Here is a 20,975-nt window from a genome sequence, read left to right as displayed (position 1 = left end):
TCTTTAGATATGTTAAAAAAGTTCACATCATTTCCTATTCGTGTTATACAAAATAGATCATCATTTGAAAAAGCAAGTAGAAAACTTATCACCATGTGTTGAGATTGATTCCTGATAGTTGGGATGCCCCATGTGTAACCATGTTGGATGTTCAGAATAATGCATTCCCACATATGGCGTCCAAGGTTTAGTTGGTTTATTGTATGTGTAAAATAAGAAGTTGATGGAAGGTATTCCAAACTGGAGGAAAGAAGGCTTTAGTATAAGAATGTGATGTTAGTGATCACTTATAGATACAGGCCGGTCCTGGACTAGGGCCCGAGGTGTACCACCACTAGGCCCATAAATTTGGGGTCCAAAATTTTTATTTTAGCTTTGATAGCCATTTAAAAAATAATAATTTAATGTCATCCATTTGCCTTTCTCGGTTTTTCACCTCCTCTGTTTTAGCTTTCCAATTCACAAGTGATAAATTCCAACCGAAATTTAAGTTTAGCAATTAAAGAGAATCTCCACTTATTAAAAATCTAAGCTAAAGTAACGGAAATATTGTTTTTTTATTATAAAAGGCATGGAAGTAAAGAAAAGAATCAGGAAAAAAGAAGATAAGATATTATTGATACAACTACCAAGTACCAACCTGTGATTACCCAAAGTCACTGCATTAGCCGACGACTTGTGAATTGCTTCCAAAGTGCAACTGCGTGACATAGTGTGAGTATGAATGTCTAATTGATTTTTTTTTTCAATAATAACAAATTTGTATAATTTTTTTAATTATCATTAGTACAACGTTTGAAATTAGCAAACGTTCGAGCAAACATTCAAATTTGACTTTTACGATTCTACTTCCAGGTGCTATTGTTTTCTTTTGTGTGCGTTAATTGACTATTTGATTTATATTTTATAAGATGATGTTTAAAAAACATTTATCTAGAAGTGAAAAAAAAAAAAAAGAGGAAACAAGAGGAAGAGTTAATAAGATCACAATAAGAGACTATTGATAAATTAGTTCTTAAAAAATGTAGGGTTTGATGAAAATATAAATCAATCAAATGAAAATATGAATAATGAAAATCATATAAGGGAAGATGAAAATAATGAAATTAATTATTCAAATGAGCCTATTATTATGTCAAATGCATCCAACAATCAATTCCCACATTAGATATATATGATCCTAGAAATTGGGATAATATTGATAACAAGGCAAAAGATATTTTAGTTGAAAAGAGAAATGGATATTGTTTTTCCTTTAGATAACATTTCAAGACATTTTTCATATGCTTGTTATTCTAGAAAGTTGAGTAATGGTGAGACTAATGATAGAAAATGGTTGGTCTACTCCAAACATGTTGACAAAGTATATTGTTTCTGTTGTGAGTTGATCAAATATGAAAATAATAAAAGTTTGTTGGCGAATGAAGGCTTTAGAGATTGGGGGCATATTAGTGAGAGACTTAAACAACATCAAAATAGTTTTGTGCATATGAATAACATGATTACTTATAATGAATTAAGAGAAAGATTGAATAAGAATCAAACAATTGATAAGAATTTGTAACAAGAAGTAATGAAAGAGAAAGAACGTTGGAGACAAGTTTTAATTAGAATATTTTTAGTTGTAAAATGTCTTGTTAAACATAATTTAGCCTTTTGGGGATCAAATGAAAAATTATATCAAGATAATAATAAATTTTTTTAGGACTAATTGAGATGATTACGGAATTCGATGTGATAATAGAAGATCATGTTAGAAGTATTCAAAATCATAAAATTCATTATCATTATCTTGGGTATAAAATTTAAAATGAATTGATCTCTCTTTTGACTCATAGTGTTAGAAGTTCCATCGTAAACAATATTAAAAAAGCAAAATATTTTTCTGTAATTCTTGATTGTATCCCTAGTTTTAGTTATCAAGAATAAATGACTCTAATAATACGATGTGTAAATATGTCAAATAATAAAATAAAAATTGAATAATACTTTTTAGAATTTTTAAAAGTGGATGACACATTTGGATTAGGGCTTTTTAATGAATTGCAAGATGTTTTGAAGTCTCTTGATCTTAATGTTGATGATGTAAGAGGTCAAGCATATGATAAAGGTTCTAATATGAAAGGAAAACACCAAGGAGTTCAAAAACACTTTCTTGAAATAAATTCAAAAGTATTATATATGTCTTGTGCTTGTCACACTTTTAATCTTACTCTTAGTGATATGAAAAATTCTTGTATTAAAGTTGTTTCATTTGTTGGAGTTGTTCAACACATATATTCATTATTTTCAAGTTCTCCAAAAAGATAAAAAAAATTGCTTGATAATGTTCATGTGTTAACTGTAAAATCTTTATCTAATACTCATTGGGAAAGTTGAATCAAAAGTGTTAAAATTAGATTTCAAGGTCCATGATTAAGATTGACTTTGTTGGAATTGTATAAATCTTGTGAAGATGCCAAGTCAAAGAGTGGAGCTGGGAGTTTAGTTAATGCGATTGAGAGTTTTGAGTTTTTGCTTGGTATGATTATTTGGTATGATATCTTATTTGCTATTAATGTGGTGAGTAAGAAATTAGATTCTAAGTCTATATGCATTGACACTACCATAAAGTAAATAGAGTATGTTTTATTGTATTTTGAAAAGTATGGAAATGAAGGTTTCACATCTAGTATGAATGTTGCTAAAAGTGTTGCCCTTGAAATGAATGTAGGACCTACTTTTCCAACAAAACATCGTGTTATTAGGAAAAAATAATTTGATGAAAATAATTTGACAAGTCATTTAGAGTTAATTATTTTTTAGTTGTTATAGGCATGGTAATTATATCTTTAAAGAGTATATTTGAGCAATTAAAGTCATTTAATAGTATTTTTGGATTTTTTTAATTCAAATAAATTAAAGTCATTAGATGATAATAATTTGAGAAAATGTTGTGCTCATGTCCACTCTACCTTTTCCCATGACAATTTATTGGATGTTGATTTAGAAGATTTTTTTTTTCTGAATTGAAAGTGTTGCAAATGACTTTGCCTGATAACTTAATGACATCCATTGCAATTCTTGAGTTTGTCAAAGTTGTGGATTGCTATCCAAATGTGTCAATTGCTTATAGAATATTATTATTGTTCCTATGACTATAGCATCAACTGAAATGAGTTTTTCAAATCTAAAATTAATAAAAATTTATTTGAGATCATCAATGTCACAAGAAAGGTTGAATGATTTAGCAATTTTATCTATTGAAAAAGATGTTAGAAATATAGATGTTAATGTTATTATTAATGATTTTGCATCTCGAAACGTTAGAAGAAATCATTTTTCACTATAATTTGTGTATTTTGTTTTATAGGTGATGAGTGAAGTAACAACCGCGCCAATGATGGAGAATAATATAGGAGTTGATTGAAGAAAAAAGTTGTAAAAGACTTGATAACTACGAAATCTGAGTTAACTTGATAGTTGATTTTGGCTAATAATGATTGTAATTTCTTCACTTTACTATTGTTTTTAATGAAATAATGAAGAAATTAATATCTTTGCATTTTTTTATTAGTAGAAGTCAAAAGAAGAAGATTTCAAGTGTTTTAGAGGAAATTGATGCAAAACTGAAGAAAAAACCTTGAAGAAGAATTGGACGGTCCGCTCATCGTGCAATCCAGACTTAGCGCGAAGAAGGCCCACGAGGAAGCCCAAAGGCGAGCTTAGTGTGAAAACCCGCACTAAGCGTTAGCGTAAAAAGTAAGCTACCTTGAGCCTATAAAAGGAGTAAGAAGCAAAAGGAAAAGACACACCGAGTCTCACAACTCTCTAGTGAAAAAAATCTAAAGTTTGAGTCTATCCCTTAGGGGAAACCCTCATTCTTAGCCATTTCCCCCTTTCTTTATTTTAGTCATCCAATCCCTTCTTCCATCCATATTAGCCCATGAAGTGTAAAATCTCTCATGGCAATGAGAGGCTACACCCCCTTTGTTGGAAGTCTGGCAGACAAACTCTTGTAATGTAACTCTGTCTATTATCTATTATCTATTTAATGCAATTCAGTTTCTATTATTCTTCCCTGTACTTTTTTGTTTATTATGACCTGATCATCCATATAGTGTTTAGAGGATAATTCATTGAAAAATGGTTATTTTCTAAAGAACTAGGGAATGGTATCTAAATAAATTCATTGTTAGAAATAGATTGATATTTGTTTTGCCCAATTTTTGCATCTCTTATCTTAATGCGGTTTATTATTTTTATCTTTGCAAAGAAATTTGGGGGAAAGAATAAATAAACTAGGCTCTTCGTGCGAAAAATCAAAGATAGAGTGTCTTAGTAGATGTGGGTGAAAACATGGATTTCATTAGATAGAGAAAATTATTAACATTGCGTTATAAGTAGGTTTGACATACTAGGTTCCAACATTATCACATTTTAATTATTGTTTATTTTTATTGTTATCTCTTTCTTTTTCTCTTACTCTAACTTTCACACTTACAATTCTCTATCTTTTCTTTCTCTTCTAATTGTTTAATAATTGAGTTTGCATCACTTAAGTACAACCAAAACTCCTATGGATTCGACACTTGGACTTTCATTTTAACTTTACTATTTGTGACAAATTGGTACACTTGCCGAGGCTTATATTTATTATTTTGTCGTGGGCCTACAAAATGCAAGACCAGCCCTAGATACTTTGTCACTTAAGTGAGATTCTAGTAGAGTAATATGATAAAATATAAGAAAATACATATCTAAGTAAGAGAATCCAGTTGTATTTATAGGCATTGGAATATAACATGATGGTTAAGAGTTTCAACATGATTTATGCACCTACTACTAAGGGGTGCCATACTTATGGATGATTATCAATTTGGGTCAGCTCAAATCATTCAACCTAGCCTATCGCACGCTATAGGAATGACAATGAATAAGATTAGGCATGTGTAGGAACTACTTGCTACTCGTCTATTTAGAGAAAATTTGCGTTTGTCCATTTACCCACCAGGTATTCATTTGGAAACTATCTATCATTTTTTTTTATATTTGCAAGTATCCATCGATATACATAGATACTTTAAATTTAATAAAAAAACATTTTTTAAGAAAAAAAAAGTGGTTTTCAACATCAAGCAAAACTAGTAAATTAAAAACCAAGAGAAAAAAAAACACGAAATAATTAAACATGTAATAAGTATCTCTTAAGTAAACATAAACCCAAAGTATAAGTACAAATGAAATTAGAGGCCTCAGAATAATTAAGAAGGAGAGGTTGAATTAATTAATAATGTGTCTTGACTAATTAAAATTTATCTTTCTTAATATTACTAGATTCAATTAAGCTTTACTACTAAGTTATGAGAAAGTAAATAACAGAAATAATAACTTAGACAAAAGTAAAGCGGAAATAAAAAGTGCACAGCGGAAAAGTAAAGAGTGTAGGGAAGAAGAAAGCAAACACAAGATTTATACTAGTTCGGTCACAACCCGTGCCTACGTCCAGTCCCCAAACAACCCACAGTTCTTGAGATTTCCAATAACCTTGTAAAATCTTTTACAAGCAAAGAGTCACAAAGGATGTACCCTCCTTTGTTTTCTTTGAACAACCAAGTAGATGTACCATCTACTTGAAGCGAACCACAAAGGATGTACCCTCCCTTGTGCTCACAATTACAACCAAGAAGCTACCCGCTTCTTACACAGAATTCTCAGACGGTTAATTCTTTGAATTCAGTGTTTGGGCAAAGAATTCTCAGACGACTAGTTCTTTGAATTCTTTATTTGGGGAATCAAAAAAAATCTCAGATGGTTAGTTCTTTGAATTCTTTTGGCAAGAGGGAGAAGGAAGGAATCAAAAGAATAACACAAGTTTTTTTACCATTGAATTTTTCTTGACAAAGAAAGTATTGAACAAAGAACTCTTAGAAAGATGTTGAGAAATGAATCAGAAAGTTCTCTTTTTTAAAATTCGTGCCATGATCACATATTTATAGTCATTTGATGGTTCTTGAAAAACCAAGTTAAAAGTTGTGACTCTTGACAATTTCTTCAAAACTAGTCACTTTAAAAGTTGTGACTCTCTTGAAAACTAGTCACTTTAAAAGTTGTGGCTCTTTTGAAAACTAATCACTTTAAAAGTTGTGACTCTTTAAAAAAAAATCTTCAAAAACTAGTTACTTTAAAAATTATGACTTTTGGCAATTTATTTTTCAAAATCAATCACTGGTAATCGATTACCGTTATAGTGTAATCAATTACACATCAACAGATGTGACTCTTCATGTTTAGATTTGAAAACCAACGTTTAGAAACACTATTAATTGATTACAAATATTGTGTAATCGATTACATAAGTTTGAAAATGTTTTATCACAAGTTGTGACTCTAGAAATTTGAAATCCAACGTTTAAAAACATTGGTAATCGATTACATACCCATGGTAATCAATTACTACTTTGTAAAACAATTATAAAACTGTTTAGGATTTTGGTAATCGGTTACTGCCTTCTGGTAATCGATTACCAGAGAGTAAAAACTCTGGTAAAAGATTTTTCTTTGAAAAATTCTTTTGGACAAATTGTGCTATTCAATATTTTTTTTTGAAAAAATCTTTTTATACTTCTCTTGATGCTTTTCTTGAAGTTCTTTCATATCTTGAGTCTTCTCTTGAATCTTCACTTGAATCTTGATTCTTGATTGAACGACTCTTTGATTCTTAAAACTTGTTTGATTCTTGATTCTTGACTTGAGTATTTGACATTATCAAAATAAACTTAGAAAACTTTGCTTCCACATCCTACTGACAACAACTTTTTGGGTTGAGTCAAATTGGACCAATTTAATGGCACTTCAAAATTAGCTAGCCCAACATTTGGTAAGTCTTAGGCCTAACAGGTTGGCCATGGGCCACGCACTTTTTAAAATATAATTTTTTTAAAAAATTAACCTTTATATAAGTAATCAATAAAAGATTTATTAATCACTATAAACAAAACAAAAATAATTTATCATTTTTATTATAAAATAACAATATATATTACATAATAATAAAAAATAAAAATAGTGTATATATTGTATAAGCAAGTGCTAAAATTAAAAAAAAAAAAAACTCAACTATATGGAATTTTATCCTGAAGATAGATATTAAGGACACGTGTACTTTTAAATTTACCATTTTGATTTTATCAATTATAAAAAAAGTAAATAAACAAATTGGGCCAATGAGCTAGCCGAACACCAAGCTATTAAAAATTTGGATTTGAGTTGAACTATAATATGTTCGGGTTTTTCAAAGGTCAAGTCAACTCATACACCAAGTTGCATCCATTTTAATAATGAGTTATTTTTCTTGCACCATAGGGTTTTTTTTTTCCTGCACCCAAAAATTAAAGTGAAATGATCAAATTGTCCTTCACTTAAAATTCAAATACACCAATCCCCTCCCTCGTGACACAACATTCACTTGTCCTCCCTGTTGCACCACCGCGAGTCTTTTCCCTTTTCAAAGGTCAAGTCAACTCATACACCAAGTTGCATCCATTTTAATAACAAGTTATTCTTCCTGCAACATAGGGTTTTTTTCTACACCCAGAAATTAAAGTGAAATGACCAAATTACCTTTCACTTAAAATTCAAATACACCTATCTCCTCCCTCATGACACAACATTCACTTAGTCCTCCCTATTGCACCGCCACAAGTCTTTTCCCTCCATTCATCTTTACCATATTGTGGATCATTTTTTTGGTGGTGTTGCTTCTCGCTGTCGTTGTCGTTGTCATCGTGAGTATCCATATCTCTCCAAACCACCACGACAATGCACCTTAACGAAACTAACTACAACAAAGAATGATGAACTTAGCCAAAACAAAATTAGCCAAAACAAAACAGAGAAATGTGTACGAAGAAAAAAAAACAACAAACAAAAGAAAAAGAAGAAGTAAACACGAGTAAGGTTGAAATTTTAATTATTATTTTGGGGGTAGAAGAAGTTGTGTTGGGTGGTGGAAAAAAAAGCCCTTTAATACTTCTTGTGGTATGTTGAAATAAGTGGTTGTAACTTGTAAGACACATAGCCTATGTCTCTATGACACTATTAGGGCTTTAGAGAATTGAGCGTAAGGCGTTTGCGAAAAGTCAATTGTTGATTGGGGATGTTTGTTACGATTTATTGTAGTCAGGATGCATATTTATCTGATTTGTAGTTATGTCAGAATGAAATAAAGTTAGTTATGGATTAATAGCCCAGTTCAGAACATATAGAATTTGACTTCTTTTTTTTTCCTAACACTGAATGGATATTAATTCAATTATAACATTGAAAATACGGAGCGTGATTAAAACAAAAAATCATAATTGACGTGGGTTGATAATCTTAATCGTAATCGTATTCCTAAACTTAAATACACCAAAATAATTAGTTTTGTGCAATGTTGGGCTACACTAGCTGCTGCCTTTTGTTCCCTACCTGAGCCTGTTTGGCCTTGGCATTTTTGGACAAAAAAAACCAGTTTTATTACTTATTATTATATAGGTGCTGCATATTTGTTTTTTGTTTTTTTACAGCAGGGTGCTACATATGTGTTTGCTACCTATTCTATAGATACAAACTGTAGTTCCAGTTTGGAAAGTGAATAAAGTTTGTTCGGGAGAAACATGTATTCACCCAACTAGAGGCAAGTGATCAAATAATAGTGTAGATGTGTAGTTGTGAAATTAAGATTCGAAAAGGAAATTTGAGTTTTATTTTTATTTTCTTTTATGAAAATTGATATTTTGGTTGATGAATTTTGAGAAGTAAAAGATTTTAAATAATTTAATTGTTTCAATTTGAAAAAATACAAAATAAAAGATTAAGTAAAAAGTTGATAGCAAAGCTAAATTTATTCAATTGAAAAATATTTAATTAATTAAAAAATTAAGATATAAAATGATCCAAATAGATGATTGGTTTTTGTGTGTGCACAATGAAGAGGAGGTTTGTTGACGTGATTAATTAGTGTGCCTTGGTCTCAAATCTCAACCCAATTGCACACAATGTTACCACATGGCACGAACAAGGGTGTGAGTTGAAAAGTTGAATCGGAACACTCTCGAGTCTTTTATTGAAAAACCTTCATTTTAAGAAAGAAAAATTACATATACTTATTTATTTATTTATTTGAGGAGTAGGTTGTGGAATTTTTTTTTAAAATGTGATAGAAAAGAATAAAAAAAAATAAACGGAAAGAGAGTATTAAATAATGTATAAATACACGGAAATATCAATGGTGTTCAAGGAAGGAGTAGATCAGACCAGACCTCAGAGTGCACGAGCATGGACGGTACTTTACACTGATACATCGCCTCACGCGAAATGGCCACGTCTTGTTCACCACTCTTTCACGCATATTTTGATTATTTTCACTCTTTTTTTTTTTTAATTTTTTCTTGATAAAGCGTATTTCACTCTCCCTCTCAACCTTTGTTAGTTTGTATTCTCTCGAGTCTAAACTAATTTTCCTTCTTGACTTTGAAAAATAAAAACAGTTTGCTAAAGAATTAAATCAATTAATCGATATTCCAACTCAAAATCCAAAAGTAAAAAGGTGCAACAACACGGAACCTAAATATAAAAATGCGATTTAAACGAATAAGTCACTTTTTGAATTGAAAAGAGCAAAATAAAAGATACTGAAAACTGAGGAGTAGATTGCAGCAGGTCTGATAATTTAATTTTGGTACGCCAGTTATAGAGAGGTTTGGAGCAGTTTTGATTCTTTCCTTAGACTGCATGGCGGGAATAAGTCAATGTTTGACCACAGTTTTCAAGTTCCCATCATACCACCTTATCATCGTTACCGTACGGTTAGGTTATACCGGGGGAGAAAAAAAACTGCAAATAAAAATTGGGAGTAATTAATTAAAATATACAAGAAAGAAAAAAATATATTTTATCCTCATTTTTTTATCCATCAATTGCGATTTTCCTGTTAATTAAACTAGAGAAATTAATAAATATTTTGTTCTTTAGCCACGTCCAATCGAGATATCCATTTATGCGGTCTTTGCCAGTAAAAGTAATTTATTCCATTCATATACTACGGAATAAGAATTTAAATTAAGTGTAAAAAGAATGTTAAATTGATAATGTAGACTCCCTTGTATCCATAGAAAGTAACTTTAGTGGAGATTATATTTGATTTGGTGTTAGCTTAAGAAATATAAATGTGATTAGAGGTTCATCCATGTGTAAGATATTAATTAACTAGCTCTTAGAAAAGCATGATTACTGTAGAAAAAAGGCGATGGCAGCGTTCAGAGAGTGTATATAAGAATAGCAAGACGTGCAAGGAGAAAAGCTTCATTCTCTCTCTCTTTTTTGTTAATTCAATTGCCATGGACGCATTAGACTTGAGCAACTTGAAAGTAGAGAAAATGAACATCATTAACAGCGTTGCGAAGACGCTTCGCATTCTCGAACTCTGCATCGCTCTCTTCTTTCTTTCGTGGTTCCTCACGCGCCTCCCTTTCGCCCTCCAAATCTCCGCCGACTACCTCCGCAGTCCTCTCTTTGTCTTCGCCGTCTCCAATGCCATCATCGCCGCCGTCCTCGCCCAGTCCCGCCGGTTCGACCAATCCAATTCTGCTTCTCCGGTGATAGAGGCAGAGCACCACCAGATCAGTGACACGTGTACGGACAATGATTCGGGCGCCGCAATAGATTCTAACTTTGGAAAATTCTATCGCCGGAGTCAGTCGGAGAAGTTGACGGAGAAGAGCGAGGAAAGGAATGATACGGCGAGGCGGGAACTCCGGCGGTCGGAGACGGAGAAAGCGCGGGAAAAATCGTATCCGCAGGATAAGCTGAGCAACGAGGAGTTCAGGCGCACGATAGAGGCGTTCATTGAAAATCAAATGAGGTTGCTGCGAGAAGACTCCTTGGCCATTTCGCTTTGTAATTAATAATTAACAAGTCAAGTTAGTTAACAGAAACAAAAAAATAACTAATTAAGGAAACTGAGCTTTAAAATAAAAAAAAACTCATCACCTTCTTAGGTTATGATGGTGATTGATTTCCTTTTAATTAAGATTTTTGGGTAAGGCGAAATTAAGATATTGGTATCACTATTTGGTGTTAATGCCCCCCCAACCTACCTCCCAACTGCAGTTTACACTATACACTGTTCATTTCTTCCTTCTCTTCCCTCCACATTCTGTAACTTACTACTACTATATTAAAATTAAATTAAACATCAAGAACCTCATGTCAGTAGTCTTTATTATTTTTTCTTTCTTTCGGGAAGATTCATTGATGAAGTGGAAAAAAATAAAATAAATTTTTGAATAAAAATAGAATACAAAAATATGAGTTACACATTATTTTATTATTATTGTTATTATTTTTTCATTTTCTCAACCTCACCTCAGTTTGAGGAATTCATGTCTTGATCTAAGTTTGTAGGTCGATTATTGCGCTAGAGCAACTCCGAAGAATCGATAGTTTGATACATCAATTACGTACTGCTGGTCTGCTGTACGTATAATTTACGTCTTGCTTTGCGAGAGATCTTAACTTTTAAAATTAAGGAAATTTTAAAAACTCTATGAAGGTATAATGCCTCAAGTGTTACATAAGTAATAATATCAACGTATATTTTAAATACTAAAATGAATTAAGTGATTAAGTTTAAAAACTTACATAAATTAATAGGAGATTTTAAAGACTAATACATTTTTAGGACAAAAAAAAAAAAAGAAGTTTACTCTTGCAAAAAATAAAGGGAAGAGGATAATATTGAATTATTGATGTTTATGGTATGTTTGATTTAGTAAAGAAAGTAAATATATAGAAAGAAATTAAGAAAATAATAGAAAGTGAAATAATTTTGTAGTTTATTTATTTATTTTGTGTGTGTAAAATGACCATAATAAAAATTGAACCTATGTTTTGATGTATCTACTTAATTTCCTACCACTAGGCTGACCTAGTAAGTTTTTTTTAAAGGTTGTTTGATTGTGTAAAAATTGGAAAGAATGAAAAATATTACGTATACACAATGTACTATTAATTATAGACTCTTTTTTCTCTTTCCCTTTCATTCCAAAATGGAAGAATAGATCAATAGAATATTTTAGGTAAAGTTTATATGTTTTTTTTCTTCCTTGTCTATGTTCTATCAAACAAAGGAAAAAGATTTTTTTTTTTTGCATTTTTTTATTTCCATTACTATTTTTTCTTCTCTTTCTTTATGATACCAAACGAAGACTTAAAGTTGATTTTCAGCGATTTAAAGCGATGAAATCTTATTTTAAACAGTATTTATTATATTAAAAATATAAAGTATAAGAAATATTTTATTTTTAATAAATCTTATTACGTTTAAATGTTTGAAATAAATTTATTAAAAGAGAAATAAAAAGTAGAAGTGTGTTGAAATTACAATGACATGCTAATGGAATGGAACCATCCATTGTCCAGAAGAATATATTCCAAGGATCCAGGTGGATCAGTATAATGTGGATTTTGGAAGAATTGGAATCAATACCGATCCTATTCTGCACCTTAATTGTTTATTGCAAACAAGAGGTATAGAAAACTATAAAGCTTATTGCTAATAATAACTAGTAAGAGATAGAAATCATAGAATTAAGTTCCGAATATGACGTGAATGGCTGATGCTTGATTTGGTCTAAGCAGGAATTCCAAAACATATATGCGATAGGACCAAATTTTTAAAGTATTTACCTATAATTTCTACATATATTGATTGGTACTATAGGTAGTTCAAGATTACCTGGTAATTTCTCTTAGTATGAAGTATGGATCAAACCCGTTTAACTATGCTGATGATAGTTTAGTTTTTTTATTACCTGCTTGGATAAGTTCTTAGTTCTCCGTAGGTTATGGCAAATTTGGGTCAGATTCATTCATAATGGTATGGTTACATTGTTGTCTAGGCTGGTCCCTGATGGTTCAGTAGCCCAATCCACGTTTCATCCTATGGGAATAATTGGTTGGGCTGAATGCCCCTATTCTTCTCTATTTTTGAATGCCAATAACAAGCCAGTACTTGTTACTTGTTAAGATGTATCAATTGTAATGCTGCTTAATCTTATTATTCATTTTTCTTAACAAGATTGAATATAATATAATAAACCTTTAGGTTTTAAATGTATCATCTTATATTTTTAAATTTTAAAAAAGATATTATTTCATAAAAATACAAAATTGTATTCTCGTAAATTTTTGGCCTATGCATCATCCATGATCTAGAGAATTTTAATTAAAATAATTTAATAACTATTATATTTAATATTTCTCAATAAATATTCAAGAGTACATATTAAAAAAAACGTTATTTTATAATTATATATATGTTCCTACTCTTTTTCGCCACTTTTTTTTTTTTTTTTTGCGAAAATCGCTATTCCTTTCTTGTGCATCACTTTACTATTTGATTCTTCTTTCAAGTCTAACTGTTAAGCATGATTCTCTTTTTATTTTATTATGTTCTTTTAGCTGCAGATCCTCATGCCCAGCAATAGTTATGAGAAGAGACAAAACGAGGTTTGGCAAGCTAAATATATAAATACTTATGTAATTATTCACTGCGCACTTGCTCTGCCGATTAACCCATTATTGTACAAAGAAATGTTAACACAAACCATAACTTGCAGTTTTGTGTCAAGCGCAAAGGACCTAATTTACAGGTGTCATCAAGCAATCGGATTTCTCTTTTTCTTGTCTCATTTTGTCACCATCCCAGGTCATTTGCATAAAAAATTTTGACTGAAAAAATAATTTATCAAGAAAATTTAAAATTTTTTAATTTAAAATTCATTATTTAAATGTTTTTTTATGAAAAATTTAAATTTTTGGAATTTTAAAATAAAATTTTAAACAAAGATGTAAAATTTTAATTTCCTTCTAAAAGGTGAGAAATGTAATCTATTTTTCGGTGGTGAAGAATCGGTAGGGTTGCCCTTCACTTGGATTACTTTTAGCCGAAGTGGAACTTGGATTATTTCCAACACACTTCCTCACGCCAAGCACTTCGTGGGCTCAGGGCGTGAACAACAAATGGTGGATGTTTGTCACCACAAAATTAGGACTAGCGGAAGTGTGGTTCCAAGATCAAAATTGATTCAAGGAGTGAGGGTTGCCCCTCACTTATAAAGTCTAATATGACTTTATTGTCAGTCGATATGGAACTTTATTTCCAACAGATTTAATATAAATATATATGAGAGACCTAACTCAACCTCAAAAGTTAGCTCAAGGGGTGAGGGTTGTCCCTCACTTATAAAGTCATATTGTTAACCGATATGGAACTTTATTTCAAACAGATTTAATATAAAATAAAGAGTTCATATTGAAAATAAATTTTTAAATTTACGTTTAAAGTAAGTGAATCTCATTCATATATATATATATATATATATATATATATATATATATATATATATATATGACTGTAAGGAATTATTAGTTTTATAATATGTTGATTGATATATCCTTTTCAATTTTTCTTTAAAATATACTTTTATGATTTATTAATATTTATCAATATTATATATGCAAACTATTGTTTATTTTGACATATTGCTTAAGTCTAAATTTTTACGAATACATCGATGATAAATTTGATTGCCAAAATGTTTTAATTAGCATATCCATAATAATGTTGCAAAATCGAGAGAGAAAAAAAAGTAGTTTTCAGTTATGACAAGGTAACTTTGATAATGTTATATGAAAAAAATTATATATAAATATTAAATATAATTTGATGATAGAAAAAGTTTTTCATATAATCCTGATATTTGTTTATTACTAAAGTTACCTTCAACATATTTTATAGATATGTTTTTGCTAATTTTAATTAAATATGATATATTTTTTTATTAGAAATGTTATTAAATTTTATTAATCGAATTATGTGATTAAAACTATAATTTTTTCATTTATACTTTGATCATGATTACAGATCATGGCATACTTAGTCTTCAATGATTTTTTTGTTGTTGGAGGAATTAGTACTCTTCAATGATTTTGGTTTTAATTATCATCCAGAGAACCCCTTTTGCTGATAAAACAAAAACAAAATTATTCGGGGACAATGAGAGGAAATCAGAAAAACATGAAAAATGATAGTTAGATGTGTGTGAAAACAAAAGATGTTGGTTTTGACGGGTGAATAAGCTAAAAGAAAAGCCCAAGTTGTACTACGACGAATATGATCCACATCAAAAACATATAAAAGAAATACGACAGATAGTCCACTACCACATATAATTTTAATGGCTGCCATATTGTCAAGAAAAATTAGGTGTAAGATTTTCTTCAACCTTAAAGAGAAGAGTACATTAAAAAAAGACAGAGAGAAAGAACGTCATTGTATTTCGCAAAAACCTACGATGACCTTATTATGAATGCATCTGTGATGTCAACACAAATTATGAAGTTGATTAGCTTATTTTAACGGCTTCGACAGCAACATTTTCATAAAAAATTAACCAACGTTTGATGAATTTTGGACTCTAGATTACACAGGGGATCAATGGATAAGGGTAAAGAGGTTCAAGTATGGATTTCTGTTGAAGAAGTTTCAAATTATAATTCAGATTGCTCATGATATCTCTTATTTATTTATTCATGCACCAATCTCTTTAATTGTTTAAAAATCTTTACACTAACAGTCTTGTACATCACATCAATTTTCTTGATTATTTGAAAATTATCACACCAGATGCATGTGTATCTCATGAGAGATTGTTTAAACGTTAAAAAAAAATATTTGTAATTTCAAAAAACTCAATGTGTCAGTATAATTTACTTTTTTTTATATTCTACACGACCACACTAGTTAGGAAGTTTCCAATTGAAATCCTAATAACTAATTCTCTATCATACTGCAATCTATCAAACTATCTGCATGATTTCTCATATTATATATAAATGTTTAATTATATTTTTAAGTCTAGCTCTTTGTTGTTTCAAAAATAGGTAAGAGTGTCAATTGTTAAATGTTTACGGACATTAAATATTTCCTTTATTGTTCCATGCTAGTCTCACCTTTTATTAATTGAACATTTTCTTTATGCAATCTAATATTCTAAAATTTTGCATTTTTCTATCGCAATGCAAATTGGTTTAATGGAATATTTTATAGTAACATATTGTCATCATCATGTGAGTAGTAAACATATCCTATCGATATAATATTAAATATAATTTTAGTGTGATAAAAAATAGTTAAATTTTGTTTAGCTCTTTAAACATTTTTCTTAAAATTATTAAGTCAATTATCTTTCTTTATCAACGGGAAGAATCTTAAATATTGAAAGTAATATGTTGATATACAAGATCTCTTTCTAAAATGCCTAATTACTCATACATGAACAATCATGTTTGTCTTGATAAAATGATTTTTTTTGTCACATACTATCTATATTCAATGTTGTTAGAATCTACATTAAAGATTTTGTGATAATCTCTTATAGAATATTGTTGTGTGATAACTCTATATTGTCATATATTATTAGTGGACTATTCTTGTTCGTTCAGACAATATGAAAATCCCAAATTTGAAGAGATTAATTTCTCTATATTATATTTTGGATATGTGTTGATAGTTTTTCAAACTGCAATTTTGTTGAAATTATATGCTTTAATTTGTTATATATAGATAAACCCATGTCCGTTTTAATTTGTGATGAGAGTTAAAGACCATTTGTTGTTATATCCTTAATATTTATTAAGCATAGGCCTTATGTACTTTCGGTGCGTGTAACTAAATTTTGCACTCAAGTGTGTGTGCGGATATTGTCTATTATTATAGAGTTTATGTCTTAGTGAGTAATTAAAAACTTTGCAAATGATCCAATATTCTATTTCAAAATTTAGGGATTTTTTTATGTCGTTCATGTTTCTAAAGTAAAGGCTACCTTATTAACGTGATCCTTTTGATGATCAATATTCTTTGGAGATTAACATGTGATTAACTATAATTAAAATCCTTTTGTAAAACTACGTTATGATAAATGAATTGTATGTTGGGCTTCATATTCTTATTTTTTAACCACTTCTATCAATAATCCTACTTTACTTTACTTTTCTCTAGTACTTAATTATTTAAGAGAGAAAATAGTGAGTTTTGATTCACATTGGGTATTATCTTAGAGAGTTATGATCCCACTATTATTAGAGTATGTTAATACTAGTAGGCTCTAGTGAGAATCTCAATTTTATTTTGGTACATAGAGGATTAGTGAGTGCATATAACATTGTGTTACTTATTAGAAATTTATCAAATTTGTATTGTCATATATTCTTATGCATATTTAATGATCATATGACATATTCTAAAAGGACTTTGATATTTATTTTTATTTTATTCTGTTGAAATACATAAAATTCATTATATTTTAGTAGACATCTTTAGTGGATGTCAATGTCATTTTGTTGAGAATTGCACAATTAATCTTTTCGCATACAATTATGTTGTATATCTTTTTTTACATAAAACTTCACATTTTTTATCACAATTTATAAGTATATTATAAATACAATACTCCTATCAAGTATAATTTTCTACCTTGTCAAGGTGTTTATGATAACAATTCTCCTATTGAGTATAATTTGGTATCAGTCAGATATTTATAATTTTTATCTTTAGACTAATTGTGTAAGTGCTTGCTCATTATTGACATTTTGTGGCCGCATTATCTAAAGTATGATTTTATTTAAGCTAGGTGTTTATATCATCCAAGTAGAAAATTAATGAATTTTTTAATTGTCTTTGAATTTGCATATATAGTCACTTATTTTGTGAAACTTAGATTAATTAAATTAATGTCAAATATTATAATTTGTTAGAGTTTCTTAATTTAGCCCATAGTGATCACTTTTACTATTGGTCTATCATGAGCACCTAGATGCATGTGGATTGCGTTCTAGTCTTTACAACTTTTTAGACTTAAATTGATCATGATGTTGAGAAAAACATTTGTAAATTCACTGACCAAAGACTTAGCTATTAGAGCGTTTGAGAATTTTATAACTCATGTGTTTGATTAAGTCTTATGATATTTTGGTTCAATAAGCATATGAACACATTCTATCATAAGATGTATATATAAATTTGTCTTGATAACCTTATAAATTTTATTGCTATAATTATAGCAATAAATCACATGCTTTAATTTTTCATCAATGTGTTTTTGTTAGTATTTTTTTAAGGTGATTGCATGACTATATATTAAGGACTAAAAATTAAGTTTCCTAATTAAATTGAAACAACTACCGTGATCCATACTTTCTCTAAAAAAAACTCCATAGTCCATACTAATTCGTTAATGCTTAATGATAATTTATTATAGTGTTAATTTGATTTTTTAAACAAACTAAAACAATAAGAATTATTATTTATATATAATAATTAATAGTGTCGTGGGTCAAATAATTTTTTTTTTTGGAATCTTAGATAGTTTTTTAATTTTTTTTACGGAGAAATCTTAGATAGTTAAATATTCTCCATCCCAAGGATCAATATTCGGATGCCATTGAATGTTGTTTTTACGAACCCTCACTTACGCACAGGCCTTCAGATTAATTTACGTGTGAATGTGTACTGAATAAAACTAGAATTACGTGTGGATGTAACTATTCTTTTTAGATGTAAGGATTCTCTACGTGACTTTTGTAATTATGGCCATTGAATAATACATCGATTTAAAATACTTATTTTTTTCTTTTTGTCTTATTGCTTTGTTTCAATCCATTGATCGATAGAATTGATTTTTTACAACTTTCTCTCCCCTTGATAAATTAATATATATGTTCTTTTGGTGTGCACTAAAAGATATGATTTGATTTATATTTAAAAATTAATCTTTTTTTTAACTTAGAATTTATATATAATTACGGTCGTGTGTGTAGAAATTTTACAACTTTAAGCTAAATTAAAATATTTTAGTGCAATGTCATTAATACTCATGTCATTTAAAAAAAAATCTAGATGGAAAATCATTTATTAAAGTTTTATAATAAATTAATTTTAACATTTAAAATAGCCACAAAACAATATTGTTTATCTCTTACATTTTTTATTATAAAAAAATAAAATTCCACTTTTGGTCTTTCATCTTAATTTTTAATTAGTTTATAATTTGGTCTTAAAAAAATTAAAATTTGATCTCTTAAAATGTCTATGTCAGATCAAAGTTAATTTTGTAGAGGTGCTGATATGTAAGCACTGAAACCTAAATTGGATTCTACTCTAATGCCTTGATGCTGAAATAACACCGCCTCTCTTGCTTGAATGTACCGCGAGAGAATCACCGATGTGGATGACCTTAACTATCTAGTTGTATACTACACAGTAATAAATTGGTATTTTTTTATTTATACAAATACTAATAAAATATATACATTATTTTTTTATATCTATTGAAACAAAAAAATATTTTGAAATAACTATTACTGATCAAAATGGTTTCTCTTTAATTATAAAACTAATAGTTTTATTCTTATTTGCCTCTAGTATAAGTAGTTCAAATAAAATAAATAAAATAAAAAATTAGAAAAAAGAATTTAAAATAACCAAAGTTGAAATATTTGTATGTAATAAATAATTATAGCGATATTTTGACAGCTAATAAATAATTATAACGATTATAAAAAGAAAAGGCTTAACTAGTATTATAAATATTTTGGTATTATTTTTATTAAATTTAAATTTTACTTTAATAAGTCACAATAAAAGTTGACAAAATTTATCAAATTAAAACAGTAGATGTAATTAAAAATGATGCTCCAAATACTTCTAATACCACTGCACATAAGTTCTACAAAAGAAGAGTATATACAAAATATAAATGCATCCATTATTAAGAATAGTAATAACAGTGACCAACAATTGTAGGGATAAGTAATAAATTTGTATTTCTTAATCAAGAATTTAAATTCTAATTTTAGGTATGAAATAAATTATCTTAAGAGAAAAATATTGTTTATACTCATAGTTTTTAATAAAAATTAGTCACTATTTTATACTAAGATTACTTTATATCAATCCCGTAATAAAAAAAAAGACTCGCAAGTTAATGATTAATCAAATGAGGGAAGGAATATATAAGTAGTTCAAAACGTTACGCCGTATATAAGAAATCAATAAACACGGAACAACTATATTTTAGTTGCCACATGCATGTATTTTATAAGTCACACCTACTCAATTGTTAACTTCTTCCTATTTGTTAAGTATAAATGTATAATAAACCTAGTGATTGGAGAGCTATTTATTTTTAATGAGACTGATATTAAAGTTACTTTAAATTTCAATTAATTGAAGATGATCAAGTTAAGAAGTTCTCAATATTCAATTTATTTTAATTTGAGACCTTTGATATCCGTAAGTTATTTTGGAACTCCAACTAAGTTAACACGTGGTTGCATGAATCTATTTAAAAAAAATAAAATTATCAAAATATTTATTTTTTCATTCACACAACTCAAACTTAATACTTCTTTATTTAAGAAAATAAACCTCTTATTCAAACATAAATATTGTTTTAGAAAAAATAATTTCCTTAGTGTTTATAATATTCAAACATATATTTTTTTTGGAGGACACCATAGGAATTGGGCAGAATAGTATGCATCTCTAAGTAAAGTAGACTTAAATATGATTATCATTTAGTTTCTATAAGTTTGCAATTTTTTAGTTTTCATCCTTATAAAAAAAAATTGTGTATGACACAAGTGATAACGTTAGTACGTATTATTATAATTCAAATTAATGTTAGTTTTGTTAATTAACTATGCAATTGAAATATATAGGTCAACATTTTGTTTATATATTGGATAAAGTTAATGAATAAACAAAATATACATAATTAGGTATACCAAAAAAATATAGAATCATATACCAAAACAAATTGCATAATTAAAATGGTGAATTAAGGACCAAATTCATGAAATAAAGATAGTAAATGCAATGAAGTATATAT

General features: G+C 28.8%; 1 protein-coding gene across 1 annotated transcript; it reads left to right on the top strand.

Moving 5' to 3' along the window:
* The first annotated feature begins 10,265 nt into the window (after positions 1 to 10,265).
* LOC102670210 (uncharacterized) lies at positions 10,266 to 11,164 on the top strand. Its single transcript, XM_006573509.4, has one exon. The coding sequence runs from the start codon at positions 10,362 to 10,364 to the stop codon at positions 10,926 to 10,928; it is 567 nt and encodes a 188-aa protein (XP_006573572.3). The 5' UTR covers positions 10,266 to 10,361; the 3' UTR covers positions 10,929 to 11,164.
* Positions 11,165 to 20,975: the final 9,811 nt, after the last annotated feature.

Source organism: Glycine max, chromosome 1, assembly GCF_000004515.6.
Source record: "Glycine max cultivar Williams 82 chromosome 1, Glycine_max_v4.0, whole genome shotgun sequence".
Taxonomy (NCBI): Eukaryota; Viridiplantae; Streptophyta; class Magnoliopsida; order Fabales; family Fabaceae; genus Glycine; species Glycine max.
This window is presented reverse-complemented; position numbering and strand designations above follow the sequence as displayed.